Below are 18292 nucleotides of genomic sequence, written 5' to 3' on the forward strand. Positions count from 1 at the left end.
ACATTTTGAAGTCCTCACTGAAGAAACCTCCACTGGTGTCTATGACAGTTTTCCAGGAATCAGAATTTGAACAGCTCACATCTTTAAAACAGATAATATGGCACTGTCTATGTTGTAAAGTCAATTCAGAAGAAATATTTATCTAGAAGTAATTCATGAGGGTACATGAAGTGTTAGTTTCTCTTCCAACTAAAAACTGTGGCATAACAGATGCTGCCTGTAGCTCACAGCAGCATCATCCATGCTCATGCTACACATTAGACATGGCCCATGAAGCACTCTAACCTCAAGGCAAAATCATTCCTAATACCAAATGCTCACACAAAGACAGTTCAGAGTTGTGAAAAATACTTCCCTCCAACCTCATTTTCCATCTTCATTTTGTCAAAACTTATTAAAAGCAGCATTAATGTCATGGTTCAAAAACTATTGCTTACCTAAGAATAATTCCCTTCCTCTGCCACAATATTTATAATTCCGACTCCACGAGGGAGAACATAAAGTTATTATTTATGATGTTAAGGAAGTTCTGCCTTAAAAAATGCTGACAAACTGTGCGCAAATTTATCAGAACTTATTGCAAATAATATAGATAAACACTACCTGCAAAAATCCATACGGATGTAACCCTGCTTACTGAAACTTTAATATATGAGATGACTTGTTTATCCCAAGTTATCAGAAGATAACTTAGAAACTTCAGAAGACAGCTTGTAGTAAATGGGGACTAAACCAAACAACATCCAAATGATGGTATATGAAAAACTGGGTTGGATATAACCCTGGGTAGAATTACTAAATAAATTTTAATTAGATTGGGCTTCTTGCAAAAACAGGCAGGGTAAATTTTAGAAGTGCCCTGTATAACCCCAACTGTTCCTATTAATGTTAAAAACAGCACAGCATTCAGTATTTCTGAAAATTCCCCACATTACAAGACTTTCCCACAAGAGTTTTTATAGATAAGCTTCCCTGTTCTAACTTGTTTATCATTTTAGGAGTACACACAGAATCCAAAGGATACACAGGCTTCAAAAGTACATACATTGAACAGATTGAGGTAATACAAGAGATAATATATCACCCTCTGGAAATTTTATCCTTTGTTTGCCAACACTAGTGACAATGTTTAGAATGGGATACTCCTTATCAAACGTATCTGATGACTGTGGTTAAGTAAGTAATACTATTTTAAGTGTTAAGAACAGAAAATCAGGTTTATATATGTTGCATTGTACATTCATTGGACCCAATTATACTTGGAATAGAAAAGCTGAGAAAACAGACATTCCAAGTATGACAAAGGCTTTATCTCTAATATTAAATCAAATGGACCTCGGAAAACTCTAGGCATTGAAGCCAGCTGACATGGAAGAGACCAATGTGACAGCTGGATACAAACTGGTTACTGAGACTTTCCAGCTTCAAAACCATGCCAGAGAATTGCCTGGAAGGAATCCAGATGGCACATGCCAAAGTCATGCCAGAGGACATTCCGTTTGCGGTCCAGCACCCAGAAAGACTCCTGGACACCTCTTCTGGTTTCTAGAGCAGCTGTAGCCTCAGAGATCATCAGAATCCTAAAAGATTACCACAGAAGATCTGGTACAGATCAATGTTAAAACCAAAGTTACAGACTGGAAGAAGCAACCACAGGACAGAGTAAAAGTAATTGCAGGTCCCAAACAAAGGGTTTGGTGAAGCCTATGCCATTTACAGAAGGTCAGATAGTAGCCACAGTATTTCTTTCAGATACATGATGTTACATTATAGTTAGCATAGTCACTGACTCAAAATCGTACTACTAAAACTATGCTGAAGAAAATCAGAAGATTACTGAATACAGCACACTCATATATTCCATAAAGTATAACTCAACACAATGGCTTTGACTTATGAGATTCTAAATGCAATGAGTCTTAGGTCCTTAAAAAAACACAAAACAACTGAAAAAAACCTTTGTTTCATTAAAGCTGTCATAGTAATTCAAAAGCACAACACATGTTTATGAAGAACACAGCATTTTAGGGGAAGAATCTCTTCATTCAGAAATTCTATGCAATTTGATGTGATGGAACTAGAGTCTATGCAGGAAAACCTCAAAGAGTTACCTGTTCTGATTTCAAATAAAGGTTGAAACTTAGGAATTCAGAAATCAGATGAAGGGAAGGAAGGTATCATTAATTCTGAACTTTATTTTTCATTTATTTTCTAATTTAATACAGGATATTATTTGCCCTGTTTTATATAAAATGAAGCATATGTGCTAGAAGAGAGAATATCTGTGTATCTTCGAAAGAGCTCACATGTAACCAAAAAACCCTGAAACAACAGCTCTAAGGTGTAATCTATAACATTAATCTCTGTGGATGCTACTTAACCTGCTGATTATGCTTTAGCATTCCTAAGAAAATAACAACATGAAATCTATCTAACAGTCTAGTGAAATACTTCTCTGGGATAAGACAGACATTGATCTGACTTTTCTCTGGAAGAGGAGACATTTAGACTCAAGTCCTCAAAATCTCAGATGCCTCTCTAATCAGTATCACACTGGTTAAAAGCCCCTCCTCCCATCACTGACCTAGTGTAGGTATACATATCCAGAGCCATGTTCCCAGATATTACCCTCAAGGAGAGACAGATATTTCCCTACAAGATGACAATTCTGAAGGTCAAAATTTAGGCTATACTCTTTAGTGTTTCTTACTGTCGAGATGGACAGCTTCCCACACTAAATACTTCTGGGACTAGGACCTGGAGGACAACAAGTTGAGCATGTGCCAATGATGTGCCCTTGTAGCAAACAGGGCCATAGATTTCTTGGACTGCCTTGCCAGCAGACCTAGGCACTGGTGAGACACCACCACTGGTGAGGCACCATTGCAGGTTCCCAGTAAAAGAAAGACATGATATACTGGAGTGAGTCCTACAAAGAGGCTACAGAGATGATGAAAGGACCAGAGCATCTACCATACAAGGAGAGGTTGAGGCAGCTGGAACTCTTCAGCCTTGAGAAGAGAAGGCTCAGGTGGGTCTTACCAATGTGTGTAAATACCTGATGACGGGAATCAAGAAGGACCCAAACTCTACTTAGAGGTGTTCAGTGAAATGACATAAGAAAATATGCACAAACTGAAACACAGGAAATGGTGTTTAAACCTAATAAAAAACTTTTTTTTCTGTCCAGCTTGCCCAGTGTTTGTGGACTTTCTATCCTTGGAGACAAGGTCCAGGGCAAGCTGCTGTAGCTGGCTCTGGTCTAAGCAGGGAGATTGGACTAGACAGTCTCCCAAAGTGATTCCATGAAAGCTTTCATCAAGTATACAGTCTTTAAAAATATTTCTCCCTTCACTTTACCTGCAACAATGAAATACCATTATAAGTATGCTAAGAAATGCTGATCTGCTTGCAACAATTAATTAAAAACATACAAATTTTTAAATTATACAAATTTATTAGAAAACCATGTTAGATTGTGAACTGTTTCAGCACTATTGTTTTAAAGAGTAATACAAAATAAACTGGGAGAAAGAGCTGCATTAATATCATGGCATAAATCTAGAAGCTGTGATCCTAGGAATGAAAGCACAACATGAACAAAGCTGTTCTCTACAAAGGCTGAATGCCATCTCTATTATAATATTGGGTAAACTCTGCTTCAAAAAGTCAAAGTTGTTCATGTCCACAACTACTTCTTTATGAACACAGAGTGTAATTGAGAGAATACTTGCTTTTAAGAAGGACTTTTTTATGAGACTGTCTGTGAACTCAACCCTTAACAGAAAGTGACAAGAAGAAGTGAAAAGAAATTATCCAAATATCTGATTTGGGACTGAATGCTTATCAGACATATAAGCTCCTGAGCACAGGGAAAAGATAGGAGATACTTGACATTGTTGCTTATACTCTATTCTCATTGAAAGCCTAAAAATGCCATCTAAAAATCCTGAGCACCAAAAAAAATCAAGAAACAAACAAACACAATATATGCTTTCACTAATACGATTAGTAGTAATATATTGCATTCATACAGCAGTTTCAGACCTTGTGGTGTTACATTCTGTTTTCTTTTGAAGCACACAATGCATTGGATTGCTTTACTTACTAGTAGCAGTAGCAGGACAATATCAGGATTATCACAGGCAGAGGCTACATGCATTGATGTCCAGAAATCCTCATCCTGATGATTTACATTTACTCCTCTGTCAATTAGAATTTCTGCAGCAAATGCATTATCGTAGCGGGCACACTAGAAGAAAGAAGAGCAGATCAGCAATGTTGTTTTACTCAGTGTACAACTGAATTTATTACATATGATTTTTGCTCCATTTAACATTTAAATTAAGCAGATGATGCACTGTAGTTAAACTGCTGTTTGTAGGGGACAACAGCTGATGAACAGAAATAGTTTTCTGGAGACTACAACTTGCATGTGCATGATTCACAGAATCCCTTATTCCCTGTGAAAATGCACTGTATGAAATCTGCTGAAATCTAGCAAGATGAGGCTTGCTTTCTCTTCAATATTGTAATTTCAAATCAGGGCACCAGCACCAGTGCATGATGATCATGAGTAGTGGCATCTCAGTATATGTACACCCACACGTACATATGTCCACACGTATGTGAACTTTTATGCAGTTCATAGCAATAATACATGCTTCTCCACAATCACTCCTATTTCTAGTCCACTAACTACACTGATTCCTATTCAACTGTCCTTGACAGATAAATATTCTGCACACTAGGGGTGTGTTGAGGGTAGGGACAGGGCAGGGGTTTTACACATGTGCGTATTTCTATACTTGGTTTTGAAGATGGAGGTCACTCATTTTGGCAGAGAACACAGAAGTGGCTTAGTCATTGTTTTGAGCTTACTCCTCTGTCACATCTGTGACTTTTTATGGATGTGCTTATGGATAATACTTTAAAACACAATCAAGGCACCTGAGTTAGGATCCTAACTCTGGACTAACATACAAACTCAGTAACTTTTTACTGAAGGATCCTCTTTCTTTCCCCATTGGAGAGAGGTTACAGGGAGGCTCATTTTCTGTATTAGGTACTTAGATGCTTTCAATACAACCCTTAATATGTATGCTTCTTCCAATATTTGAAGCTATATAATATTTCCTTGTCCCAAAAAGCAACATATACACTTAGAGTACAGATATAGTGAAATCTGCAAATAGTTTGCAAGTGCGAGTTAAATAATTATGTTGTTATGTCTGTATCACATGTGGAACTGTACCATGGCATGTATTAATCTGGCATGGAAGCCAGTACACTGGAGGAAAGGGGGAAGAAGAAAAAGTGCTTAACTGGCTTCCACTGTAAAGTCAAGACATAGCTGAGATATTCAACTGAATGTAGGAGCTGCATATACTTCAATCATAAATATAGACAACTCAGAAAATGAAGATGAATCTCTATCAGGCTAAAAAGCAGTCCTGCTTTAAATGATTTCCAAACATACTAACCATTAAATTATAGAACAGAAATTAAGTTCTGATGTATTTGCTTTAGCTTGTAACTTACCTGACAGCTCTAGAAACAGTTTTGTTTTCTTGCATCAGTATTATTCATTGTTTCAGTAGTATAACTTACATTGAGCTATTCAATGTTCAAATATTAACAAATCAGAGACAGAACATAGTCTCATACCAATCACAGTTTAAAGGCATTATTAAGCAAAAAAAACTCTAGAGAGCTTCTATACAAAACAAATGACAGATGTCACTGAACCATTTTGTGTATTAGTAATTGTCATGGTTTGACCCCAGATGGCAATTAAGCACCACCCAGCTGCTCACTCATTCCCCCCTGGTGGGATGGGGGAGAGAAACGTAAAAGTGTGAGAACTCATGGGTTAATAATGGATATAGACCTTTTTGTGATTAGTTACTAATTTGAAAACAGCCTAGATTTGCAGCAGCAATTTAATTGCTGCTGCTCCTTGATTCTTGTTTAATGGATTTTGTGAAGCAATTGGGCAATCTCAGTCAAAGTTCCATGAGAAAATTGGCATGATATAGTTTGTAACTAGGACAGGTTGGGTGACTGCTGCATGAATTGGTATGACAGTATGTGCTTCCCACTGAACGGGCAACTCAGGCAAGTACTCTCTTCTTTTTTTTTACTTCTCTCATGGAGTCTACTGAGAGTTCAGCGAATACCTTTGGAACTCCCATGGCTTCCCTGAGATTCAACCATATTGGGATACTGTCTACAGAGGTAACAAGAGAAACTTTACTATGTAGTGTCACATTTGATTTTTTATAGAAATATATCACATTTCGGAAGTTAACAGAAATGGAAAAAGAAAAAGGAAATAGATCACGAATCAGGTTTTGAGTAAAATGTGATCACAAATACATTTTCCATTCATTCGGGAATAAAAACATTTACCCTACAACTGAAAAGAATAAACACTGATTAGGCTCCCCTTTGGAGAAAGCAGCTTACATAGAACTATAGTGATAAAACTACTACTTAGAATGGATCTGAGTGAGCATAAAGATGCATGTGTAAATTACTATTTTGAGTTCTTGCAGGAAAATAAACTTGGCTTACTTGTTTCCCTGTATCATGACTCTCCTCTCCTATCCGTACTGCTCCCAAATCAGGGTCAAATCCAAGTTTCATTGAAATCAGGTTTACCCCTATCTCAAATAGGACTAGCATTTTCCTGTAAATGAATTATGAGTACTTACAAGTAACTGACTAAATTGAGGCAGTAGGTTACACACATTTCTCTATTGCATATTTCTTACTGCAGGAAGCTTTCCCTTCTTTTGAAGCATATGTGTGCCTGTGAAGCAGCAGGCAACAGTGGAGAGATACTGATTATAACAGCAAATTGGGGTGTGATGTAGAAAATCAAGAAACCTAAAAAGGCACAGTTCAACTCCAGATTTTATCTGCACTTAAAACTGTGCACCAGCTGAACTAGACAAAGCAGCCTAAAATCCCTAAAGATGGATTTTTATTTCTTCTATTTGAAAATGCCAGTGAGACAGATGTCACATCAGCCACACTGAGGATAAGATTGTCTCCCAGGGCTTTCAGCACAGGATAAGATTTGGGATGCCTCAATTTTGGAAATCCCAAAGATAACACCTTATATGGGCTGCATTTTTAAAGAGTGCTTGAGCACCTTTGCAGCTGGCAAATAGTTGGAGGACAGAAAAGAGAAATTAAATTTTCTCTGTTTTAAATCATTACTTTATCCTCCCCTTACCTAGGCCTCTATTTCCCAAAGTCCTTGGTAAGTAGCATGGCCATGGAAGATGGAAAATACAGATTAATTCCCCAAGGGAAACACTACATTCTGCAACAGCATGGTCACAGGTGTGCTAGAGTCCAGTAATGTTATAGGATTGTTTTTTTCATCAAGAAATCGCTCTATTTTGTGTATATACTATGAGAAACTTCAACTAATGGTTCTAAAATTAAATACTCTGCCAGCAGACTTTTCACTAGATCTGTTATGCCCTTGTATTTGTGAAGTCACATTTATTCTAGCAGTAGTTTCTTTCTGCCTGCCCATCAGTCTTTCCTCCACATGCCCTTGTATCTTGCTTCTCTTTTCATCATTGTATACAAACTGTTTTCCTTTTATCTTCCAGCTACTTAATTTCAATTGCTATGCAAATAATGACAAACTAAATGCAGATAATGTGTTAAATATCCACATGTAGGAAACTGGTGCAAGAAAATATGCACAAAATCAAAAGGAGAAATGTTACATCATGGTGTTTTTCATATAGGATCTGTGAATCTCTGAACCATACAATTCTATCTTCAGAATCAAGCAACATTTCCTTTGTTTTTTCTTACTGAACAGATAATTTATAAATAAAACATTTCATTCTACTTTGTTAGTTACCATTCCTATGACACGATCTATCCTTTTGTAAGCAATTTGAAAACAACCATTTATTTCACACGCATAGCTGGATGCAATCATAACCACCATGGAGGGCAGTGTAGATAAAAAATTATTGCTAAGCCTTTCTTTTTTTTTTTAATATGCCCAATCTGCTACTCAGTATCCCACCATATTTATCTACAGTTACTAACACTAATCTTCAATCACTCTTACCAGATGGAGCAACGAGCCTCCTGAGGAAACAAGCATATGAGGGTCAGCACCATCCTTCAATAGCCGTAGCACTGAAATACCAAAGAAAAGAGAAACAAGAATTAATGCAGCAACATACCTAATTCTGAGCTGTTAATAGGCTGATTCTTCATCATCTTCATTAAGAGATTTAATAATATATGCAAACTTCTCAGATAACATTTGCAAAACTATCATGTCAGCATTTTCCATCTCATCTATTTTAATGGCTAAGCCTTGAAGCAAAGGACCTCTGAGAACGATGTTATATACAAACAGCATCAAGGACTTCTCAAGCGGACAGATGAGCATGTCAGTTTATTACATAGGAGAGGACAGGGGAGAGCAGGAGGAGAGACCTCATCTCAAGGTCAAAATCACCTGATTAGTTCATTTGGAAGCAAAATCACAGTCAACTGGTTTTATTTTACTTTGCAGAGTTCCCATGAGATCTGTTGGCTTTTTCAGTAACTAGTATTCATAACTTAAATCACTTGAAATTAATCACCATACCAAAGCTAAATGATCTGCACTCAATTTAACCTTTCTAGTGCATTGTCAGATCACTGACGCAGCATAATTCTTAAAATGGTATTTGGAGGCAAACTCCACTTCCAGTTACATGTAACAAACTCCTTTGAAATGAAAACAGGCTTATAAACACAAGCAAAACCACAACCTTTCATATTGATGCTCACTCAAGTGTGAAAATTCAGCACTTTTTCCCCATGGTCTTTATTGCCTTTATAACCTTTTCACTTGGAATAAAAACATTGACTAACCCATGCTGCCAGTGTTCATTCCTGGAAGAATTGCACAATAACAATGCCAGACGTTATCAGGGAATCCACACTGGCATTGCAACCCTGTCTTCACTAAACTGATATGAAGAATCCTTTTAAAAGGCCTCCCTCCAGGAGAATAACTGCCAATAATGTTGCCTGTGTCGGAACACAGCTGGTTCTGCCTCCATCATCTGGAAATACTGTTTTTTAACTCTTATTTAAGCTTCCTGGATGGAGTAGTTCAAAGGTCTGCAAAGAAATTTTAAGTTCTGAGTACCCCAGAAATCTGTTTCACTGCAGTTATACAGGAGGGTAATAAATGTATCTCAAGGCTTTTCTAACTTCTGTGAATCTGTCAAGAGAGTCATGTACACCATCTTCTCCTTACCCATGCATTATTTGTATATGTTTTCTTTCTCTCTAGAATATCTTGCAACTCCCATTTTCACTGTACATTTAAACTTCTTACAGCATTCAAATGTTCAGTTGACCTATCTGAAAGGGGTCCGTTTCTTTTCAAACATTGTCAATTTAAACAAGCAAAGTTTTCTGAATGTGCTGAATGATTTTTGACCAGGTGCCCTTGAAAAATTCAGCCTAAGAAAGAAAATTTGGCTAAACGGTTGCAAGCCTGTAAAAAGTTAAAGACTGGGCATCATCATTACTAAATACTTCACACGCAATAAACACACGAGTATATTAAACAGACATTTATAATAGCTTTACAAATCTATTTAATCTTTTGCTCTTTTTTAAACTTTGAAAATCAAACATCAGTCCAAATCATTGTATAAATTCATACTTCATGAATAGCTCCATGATACCTATTTCTCCTCACCAAAGGTTTTGCTTCGTTTAATTTATATAACTGTAAAAGACTTTTATGTTCTGGCAAATGCTTCTTTGAAAGCTAACTACTACTAGAAGCCACTGTTGCCCCCCCCCCCCCCCCCTGTTGTCTGCCAAAAGTATAAGTGGAACATTTAGTACCATGGGATAAATGAACTGTGTAACAACTGCCAAGCAAGATGAAAAACACTGAAGCAGAGTGGGAAGGTGAAGAAATATTTACAAATTTTCATAACCTTGGGAAAAATGGATGAACAACAAGAAGCAATTTCTTTCTCAGATCCACAAATGCAATCCTAAAACACACAGTTGTCCTCATCCAGACAGAAGTCATTAAAAATAATGGTTCAGAACTTAACTCCTTCCTTCTTTTAATTGTTGACCACATATGGAGATGCTTCCTCTACCTCAGGTTTTATTGAATAAAGACCTAATTGTAAAACCTCCCTCCTTAAATAGGTGTGCAACTGCATCCTCCTTAAGAGCTAATATTTTCAATGTTCCTGTGCCATGTCATTTCTTTAGCAGGCCAGAAAATACAAATTCCATATCACAGAAGATATCTTAAGGCTCCAAAAGTAATTTAATTCTGTCAATCCCATCAGGATTTCACTTGAACAAATTAACACTCCAAGTTGTTCCCCTTCCTTTACCCCTGCTTTTCAGGGAAAAAAAATTAAATTCCAACCACTTCAGTCTCTCAGACACTTGATACAGTGGTTTTATGTAGCATTCTTTCTTATGAACTCTGTGTGCAGGTTAAAAATTTGAACTATGGTTTGGTTCCACCTGCAATGATAAGTCTCATTTGCAAATATGGGAATTACGGCAGGTTGTCCTTAAAAATGTGATTTGCAGGAATTATTAAACTGCCGTAATTCTGTTCTCAGAGTGGCTTTAACTGATGACATCAATGAGAGTATATAATTATTCAAAAGTGTCGTCTTTATGGTGCATTCTCACAGATTGCACTGCTGTCAAAAGGGGGAAGATGTGTTATCCACTGCACGGCCCACTCTTCCCTTGTGCCATCTCTCCTCACCCAACTGCACATTCAACTGGACCAGTTTTTGATTGTTTGTTTGTTTTCTTTTTTCTCTCTCCTAGCAGGGTTAGTTTTTGGCCCCATCAATGTGGCCAGCCGCACAGCCCCATAAACACCAGCACAGAAGATAGAAATGCACACATCATCTGGAGGCAGAGCATGTATGCTGCGTTATGGTGGCAGAAGTCTTACACTAGCTAAGGCTGATGATGAAGTAACATCCTCAGTTTGCATTTCCACAAGATGGGATAAGCTGGTTAAGGAGTCAACCAAAAGGGTCTGTTCCATTCCCCATTTGTGAAAATATGTTATTTATCTCTGGCTACTTCTTCATCCAGGAACTGACTCTAATGTCACAAAATGACCCCAGCAAGAATAAAATGCAGAGTGTCTTGTTGGGTCATTGAGATAAACTCAATTGTTAAGAGTCTTGGGATCACCAAAACTGGCTTTTGGGTATATCCTTCTAAGAAAAGACAGAGGATGGAGACCTCTCTCTTTTGACAGGAACAGGACACACAGGATGGTCAGAGGGTTATGAAAGTGCATTTCTGAAAATATTCCACAAGAATTTCATCTGGAGCTTAAAATAGTAACCATGTGACAGAAAGAGCCTGTGTCTACAGAATGTGGGTAAAGAATATACAGACAATTTATTGAGTTTTTTCTTTCTATCAAACCCACAAAGACTTGGTTCTTATAGAGAAGCTATGCAAAATTAAGTAATGCCTTTCCAGACCGACTTAGCTACACCTTGTCATCGAAACCAAAAAATGACAGACCATTTCTAGATCTGAGATTGAAATTCATAAGAATGAATGTTTTTGCCTTCTATTTCCCCCCCTCCCCCCAGCAGAAACGCAGACCAAGATTATAGCATAAAGAATTAATAATGAACTCTGATCTTAAAGTAGAATACTAAATAACTATGACCACAAACAAATCATCAAATCACATACAAAAAAAATAGGGTAAGTGGATAAAAGCTCAGCAGTTATTTTCGTTGCCTGGTTTATTCTTCCTCATTACTCCATGTGGCTTAATCAGTGCTTCAGGAAATTCATGACACAAAGACTATTAGGGCAAGATATGCAAACGCTCCTTTCAACTTGGCAAGAGTCTTTATTCTGAATCAAGATTACGTGCTACTTTCATCTGCATATAAAGACAGGTAAAATATGTTTCTCTTTCCTTAAATTCATCCCCCTTGCAAAACACAATAAAAAATAAAGAAGATCACAGAAGCAAAATCTCCCTCCCTACCATAATGCTCACTTAGACCATTCACTTAAGAGTTCAGTAATCAGTAAGAAAATCTTCACCTTATGATTATTTTTTCCACTACTCTAGTCACTGTTAGTAATTTGGGATGAATTGCCCTAATGAGGACAGAAAGTCATAACTATTTTCCAGAAATGCTATATATCTCTTAATTAATGTATTTTTTAAGGAAGTTTCACAATACTTTCTTTCAAAACTTGTTTTATTTGTAATCTTCCATGAAAGAGAAATCTTCAAATAAAATGAGGAGACTAAAAACAGGAAGCTGACACTTGAAAAAAACCTGAGTAAAATTTTCAGTAAACCCTGAAGTCATTCCTTTGTGTGCATAAACAGGTCCATTCATTTTCTGATGTCTTTTAGATTTGACATGGAAAATTCTACTTAGAGTAGAATTTCACACCTAATTTCATATATAATAAAGGTACTTTAGAAAACATAAATAACTAGTACTTATGCTCTGCTATGTTGAACAGCATCTAGCTACTCTGGCATGTAGAACTATCTATGACTTTATATGCTGCAGACAAAAGGAGTACAGGTCTGAAGTGACATCAGAGCCTGGAAGATTAATTCAGAGGGCCCGGGGCTATCAATAACTCAGCAGTGATCAGCTACTAATGGTAATGCAAGATTAGGAGCAGGGCAATGTTGCACTCACAGCAAACCCAGTTTTAGTAGTAACAGAAAAGACAAAAAAAAAAGTGTCTAACATATGTAGAACTTAACTGTTGGCCATCTGCTGAGCTGGATAGAGTACCAGTATATGTTTCTATTAATCGTTCCTCTGAGGAGCAGCAGCTAGCTAGTGTAAACTTTGTTCCTGCTAACATCTATTTTTGTTCTCTTTAGTTTAGCAGGAATAACTCTAGCTGGAAGGCTTTATTTGTTCATTATGTGCAAAAACATGACTTACTGCAGAAGCCTAGCTACAACCATGCTGCTGCTGGAATGGATTACACCATTCTTCTGTTTCAGGCTGCATGTTTCTGCCACATGCCTTGCACCGGCACAAGGCAAAGATTAGTTTTCAACTAGATCAACAATCTGGAAATGTGGCACTGGGTAACTGGTATGAACAGGGAGAATGGGGTAGCCACCACTTTCACCATAGCTGTAAGCAGTTTGGACATAAACTGACCATGAAATTGAACCTCTGGACAACCGAAGTGAAACTGAAAGTGAAATAGCAAACTTCCACCCCCTCCACTTCTACCAGTTAAGGAAGTGTCATATTTTGCCCTTTACTCCCTCTATAGTCAGACCTTTGCTCCACTGCTGGCATCTTGTAACTCTGTATAGATGCACCACTTAAAAATCTTGCCACCTTCATGCCTCTTTAGTAGTCTTTTCCTATTCCTCAGTAGCCACTCTGTACTTTCAGCTTGTACCAAAGGTACTTATGAGGAATCTGTGATGCAGCTAAGCTGCGTATGAGAACAGATGAATGCCAGTCTTGGGTAAATTATTCTTAATCTGAACAGCAAATGAAATCAAGCATGATGTAATAAATTTTTTGTTAATGTCGTCTTCAAAAAATATTCACCTCACACCTTTGCTATGATTGGTTTAAAATTAAATTCTAAAATCTAAGTACCACTGTTGGTAATTTAATAATTCTTTTAAGTTATCTTGTTTACCTAACACTTTTACAGTAGCAATACTCTTGCCACATCATTACTAGTGCAATAGCTGGTACTTTCTTTCAAAGTAAGCTCTTCCCATTGGATGACTGCATTTTCAGAACAGTCATGACCTTAATGGGCTTTTCAAACAACTGATTTGTAATCCCACTGCTTTTTCCATCCTTGAAATACTTCCTGCGATCACTGGCAACATCTGTCAAACCTCATCATTTTCTTAAGAACTCTTGGAAATAAATTCCCACCTTTAATCTTTATGCAGCAAAGAACACAAACCATAAAGGAAATATGCACAACATTTGGACAGCTAAGTGTTATGTCATTCACAGAAGAGAGGAAAATTAAAATTACTTTTTCCATACTGGTTGAATTTGACAACATTAGCTGTGCATATCCAAGCTACACTGTCCACTGAACAGAGCACTGATGAGGATAGGGCTGATGCATTCATCCCCCTTGGCTGAGCTCCCATAGTTTATAATTTTTTCAGGCAGCCAGGAATCAGATTACCATGACACCAAAGCAACTGGGCTATTGATTCTCTGCTGCATTTAAAAGCGTGTCATGAATTGTCAGGCTGATTCCTGAGCTCCATTCAACACAGCATTACCTTTAAAAGAAACAAACCAAGCCACCAATGAAACAGAGTGACAGAGGTAGTCCTACGGCCCCAGATGACATCTCTCCCAGCTTTAATGTTAGACCCAGATCAAAATACACATTAGTTCTATCCTGTGTTGTGCTTGTGGAAAATCTATCAGACCCCAGGCCTGCAAGCAGTTGAGGGGATTGATCACTCCACTGTGGGAGTAAACTTCAAGCAGCACAGGTAGGAACATGACAAGAGAGGTCCCTTCCTTTCTGCCTAGTCCTCTGCTACTTTTCCACCAGGCCTTGAACTGTCAACTATTATACATCCATGGCCAGGCATTCAGCAACACTGACAGCTTCCTGCCAATGCCCTGCTGCCCTGGAGGTCAAGGGCACACCTCTCCTGTTATCTGAGGTACCTTGAACAGAAAACCACGTAAGAATGAATGGTATGTCTCTGGGCCACATAGACACGAAGTCAAACTCTCATGAGATCTGTCAGGAGGGTCACAGTTCCCTCAGTGAGGCAGATATTTCTAGCTCTGTAGACATAGCCAGAATAATTTATGAGGTTTGGGACTATACTTATGTAATAACTGCTACATTTAAAACAACTTCTGGCAAATTCTCCCTCTTTCATTTCATTTTTATATACATGAAATATAAAGCAGTCTGTGCTTCCACTGAAAGTATTAAGGCCACAGATCTAGTGGCTTAAAAAATGCTAGTGTGTACCTCTTACAGTGCCCAAGCACAGTGATACAAATTACTCAAAAGTGACAATGGCCAGCAGTCAAACGTTGACACCTGAGTTAAGCTGTGATAAGGCAGCCAAAGCTTCTCTGTCTTTAAGACTCTGAAAAGACAGATATTCATGTGGAAAAATAGTGTAGACTGAAATCCTTTCAGAGGAACAAGATTTAAAAATAAGTGGGTCACATTATCGAATAGCTATATCTATCTTTTTTTCTTTTTTTGTAAGACATTTATTCATAAAGTCTTGTGTGCAAGGGGCACATCCAGTGTTATTAGGCAATGGTGGTGATCCCTTATTTTGTCTCCCTTTTGAGTTAACTATTCAAAGAGTTAATTCAAGATCTTTGCCCAGGTCACAGGGAGAAAACTGCTGAGGTAAGGTCTTCTTTGTTTATAAAGCTCAATGCAACTAAGAACTGTATATATTATAGACTTATTGCTAAAATGATTCAACACCACCTCACAAAATAACACATGCTTAACTAAAAATATTGCTTCTATCATCATAGCTGATAGCACAGAAGGGGTTTTGCCAGCAGAGCTACCTTCCAGGCCAAAATAGCTGTGTCATCAAAAACTGGTAACACAGTCCTGACTGAATTTTGAATTTCTGTTAGTGAGATAATGCTACAATAAAAACAAAGCTTTTAAAAATTCACTCTAAGAACACTCTAAAATTAGCCTTAGAAGAAAGTAGTTGATCATACAGTAAAATATGGCTTTTCTAAAATCTTTCACTTTCAACTACCTTATGTGTTTATTTATTTCAAGGTTAAAAAGACAAAAAAAAAAAAAAGTAACCTAATAGCTTAGCATTTAGGTCACCTATTGCATTCCGTATACATATTTTATCCATCTCCCATGTGTGGGTTTTCCTGGAGGTCCTGACAAAGGTGACTAAAACCAAGAACATCATCAGCAGGATACAGTCAGTCATTAGAAAAGGTCACACCCCACTGGGTTCACTCCACTTATGTCAATTTGAAAGCTCTTAAATTTACCAGTGCAATCTTTAGGGTAACTTTTCTGTTACAGACACAACCAACTGTACATTCAAATGTTTGCAGAATTGAATAAAAGTTTCAGATTTTAGTAAATATGTTACAATTATTTCAGACTTCGCAACTTTCCAATCCTATAGTCATTAAATGATAAATACTAAAACACACATCAGCAAAGTAACTCATTCTGTGTTCAGTAGCTTCATTTGAAAACCATTGCCATCCCATGTTTTTTCCCTAGTGTAACAGTAAAAGTTAAAGAATTTGCATAGAACACAAATTTTCTGCTGAATTGACTGAACACTCCCTCTGTTTCACCCAGCATTTATGTTGATCCTATGCCAAAGTTACTTAATTGGCATAAATCAAATTACTGCTGATTTATATTCCATATGAAGTAAGACTCAACCCCTCTTTTAACTCCCACACCATACAGAGCAAGTTTATGCCAGGTGGTTTAGAAGCCATGTAAGCAAGTCATTACGATTTGTGTTAGAGATCTTCAAGGATAACAGGCTATTACCTTGCTTAGCAGCTGCTAAATGGTACTAATTACCAGATGTAGGCCACTGGCTGTTAGAGTCTGTGTTTATAGTGGAATTCCTAGGGTTTGCACAAGGAAGCAAACTTAAACAAAGCAGTATAAAACAAACTAGGGTTATTAGCTATCCATGCATTAATCCAAAAGAGTCGTGCATGTGGTATGAGTGACCAGAGATATGCAGGAAATGTCTGGTTCTAGGAATATCTCACCACTTGACATATGTGGCTCAGGGCCCCTTTCACAGGGTGTAGTTTGTGACAGTCTATATTGTCAAAATTGGAGCTGCTTCACTCTTGTTCATGATTCCATTCACACGCTCCTGCCCTTGACCTTGTGTAGCAGTGGCACAGATCACTGTCATGAGCTGGTATGGGGAACTAAACCAGCTGAAGGGTAACCTCATGAAAGCTGTTTTAGCTCCCTAGCTCACTTCAAGGTGAGCATAAAGATAGGAGACCAGAAGGGTAAAACAGAAGCAGAGCAGGACAGAAAGGAGAACAACCAACAGTAATCTCAATTTTAGCTTAGTTTTAAAATGTTAGAAATGTCACTTTAAAATGTTCAGATGACACTTGGTATTGTTTGTATCCTTCGGCTACTGTCAAAATTACGTCAGTGGCTCCAAGACACCTTTTCTTTCTTTGTGTCAGCCCCATAAGCTGTGCAGGTGAATTGGTAGGTGAATTGGTTCAGAGAGCTGACAGAGAAGGTAACTGTTGATTTTGGGGGCTGGTTCACTCTCTCTTGGATCAGTTTCTAGACTGACTTCCTCTGCAGCCACACAATTGCTAAAACTGATACAAAGAGCATGCAGCAAGAGCAGTGGTACTGGAACAGGATCATAAAAATACGAATGAAAATTTCTGAAGTAGAAAATACAGCATTGGTTTAACATCCAATGAGCATAGAGGTATACCAACATAAACAAACATTTATGGATATAATTGATTCTCTACTGAGGAACACACTGAACTCACAGAAATACCCCCCTATCGGTGCAAATACACCCCTGTGAGAGTTAGGAGTACAACTGCAATCAAAACAGTGTGATTGGAGTGATACAATTCTTTTTTAGGCAAATCATGACACATACAGGACTACTACAGAGTGCAACCAACATAATATCCTTAAATGTTTAATATACAGACTACTATAAGTGTATAAACAAAAAATACAGAATAATTGTTAAAAAAACTTTGTGTTCCAAATAAGGAATATTGAGTGCTTTATCTGGCAGATATCACTACTCAGAAAAGGTCTCCATCATCTAAATACAACCAGCATATTTCTTTGATTTTATTTACACTTATCTTCTTGTGCCTAGTACTGGTTTTAGTTACATCTGTCTTGCTGTATCTACTAACTCTAAACCAATTCCTTCCCAGCTTTGGTATTTATGTGTTGCAGATACCCTGTAGGTTAACATGGCTACAATCTGATTCCTCTTAAAATAATCTGTGTTCTAATTTGATCATTAAGTAGGTGCTTGGAAGAAGCCCACCAGGTCACAATATACGGTAATTCATTAATAATACTTGGCCTTATTATATGGGGTAGCTCTCAAATTTCTACTCACAAATCACATCACTCGGCCTGCTAGTTTTCCTTCTTTTTTTCCTCTCCAGACTTCACACTCTTTTTCAGATGATTCAGCAATAGCACACATGGATAT

General features: G+C 37.5%; 1 protein-coding gene across 4 annotated transcripts in view; it reads right to left on the reverse strand.

Moving 5' to 3' along the window:
* MYO16 (myosin XVI) overlaps positions 1-18292 on the reverse strand; it is a 405417-nt gene that overhangs the window by 266886 nt on the left and 120239 nt on the right. For all 4 annotated transcript variants that reach the window (XM_074930682.1, XM_074930690.1, XM_074930699.1 and 1 more), the window contains exons 3-4: positions 8108-8178; positions 4109-4252 (exon numbers count right to left, since the gene is read on the reverse strand). In XM_074930682.1, the coding sequence (XP_074786783.1) occupies positions 4109-4252; positions 8108-8178 (215 nt within the window). The remainder of the gene's footprint in view (positions 1-4108; positions 4253-8107; positions 8179-18292) is intronic.

Source organism: Athene noctua, chromosome 1 (assembly GCF_965140245.1).
Source record: "Athene noctua chromosome 1, bAthNoc1.hap1.1, whole genome shotgun sequence".
Classification (NCBI taxonomy): Eukaryota; Metazoa; Chordata; class Aves; order Strigiformes; family Strigidae; genus Athene; species Athene noctua.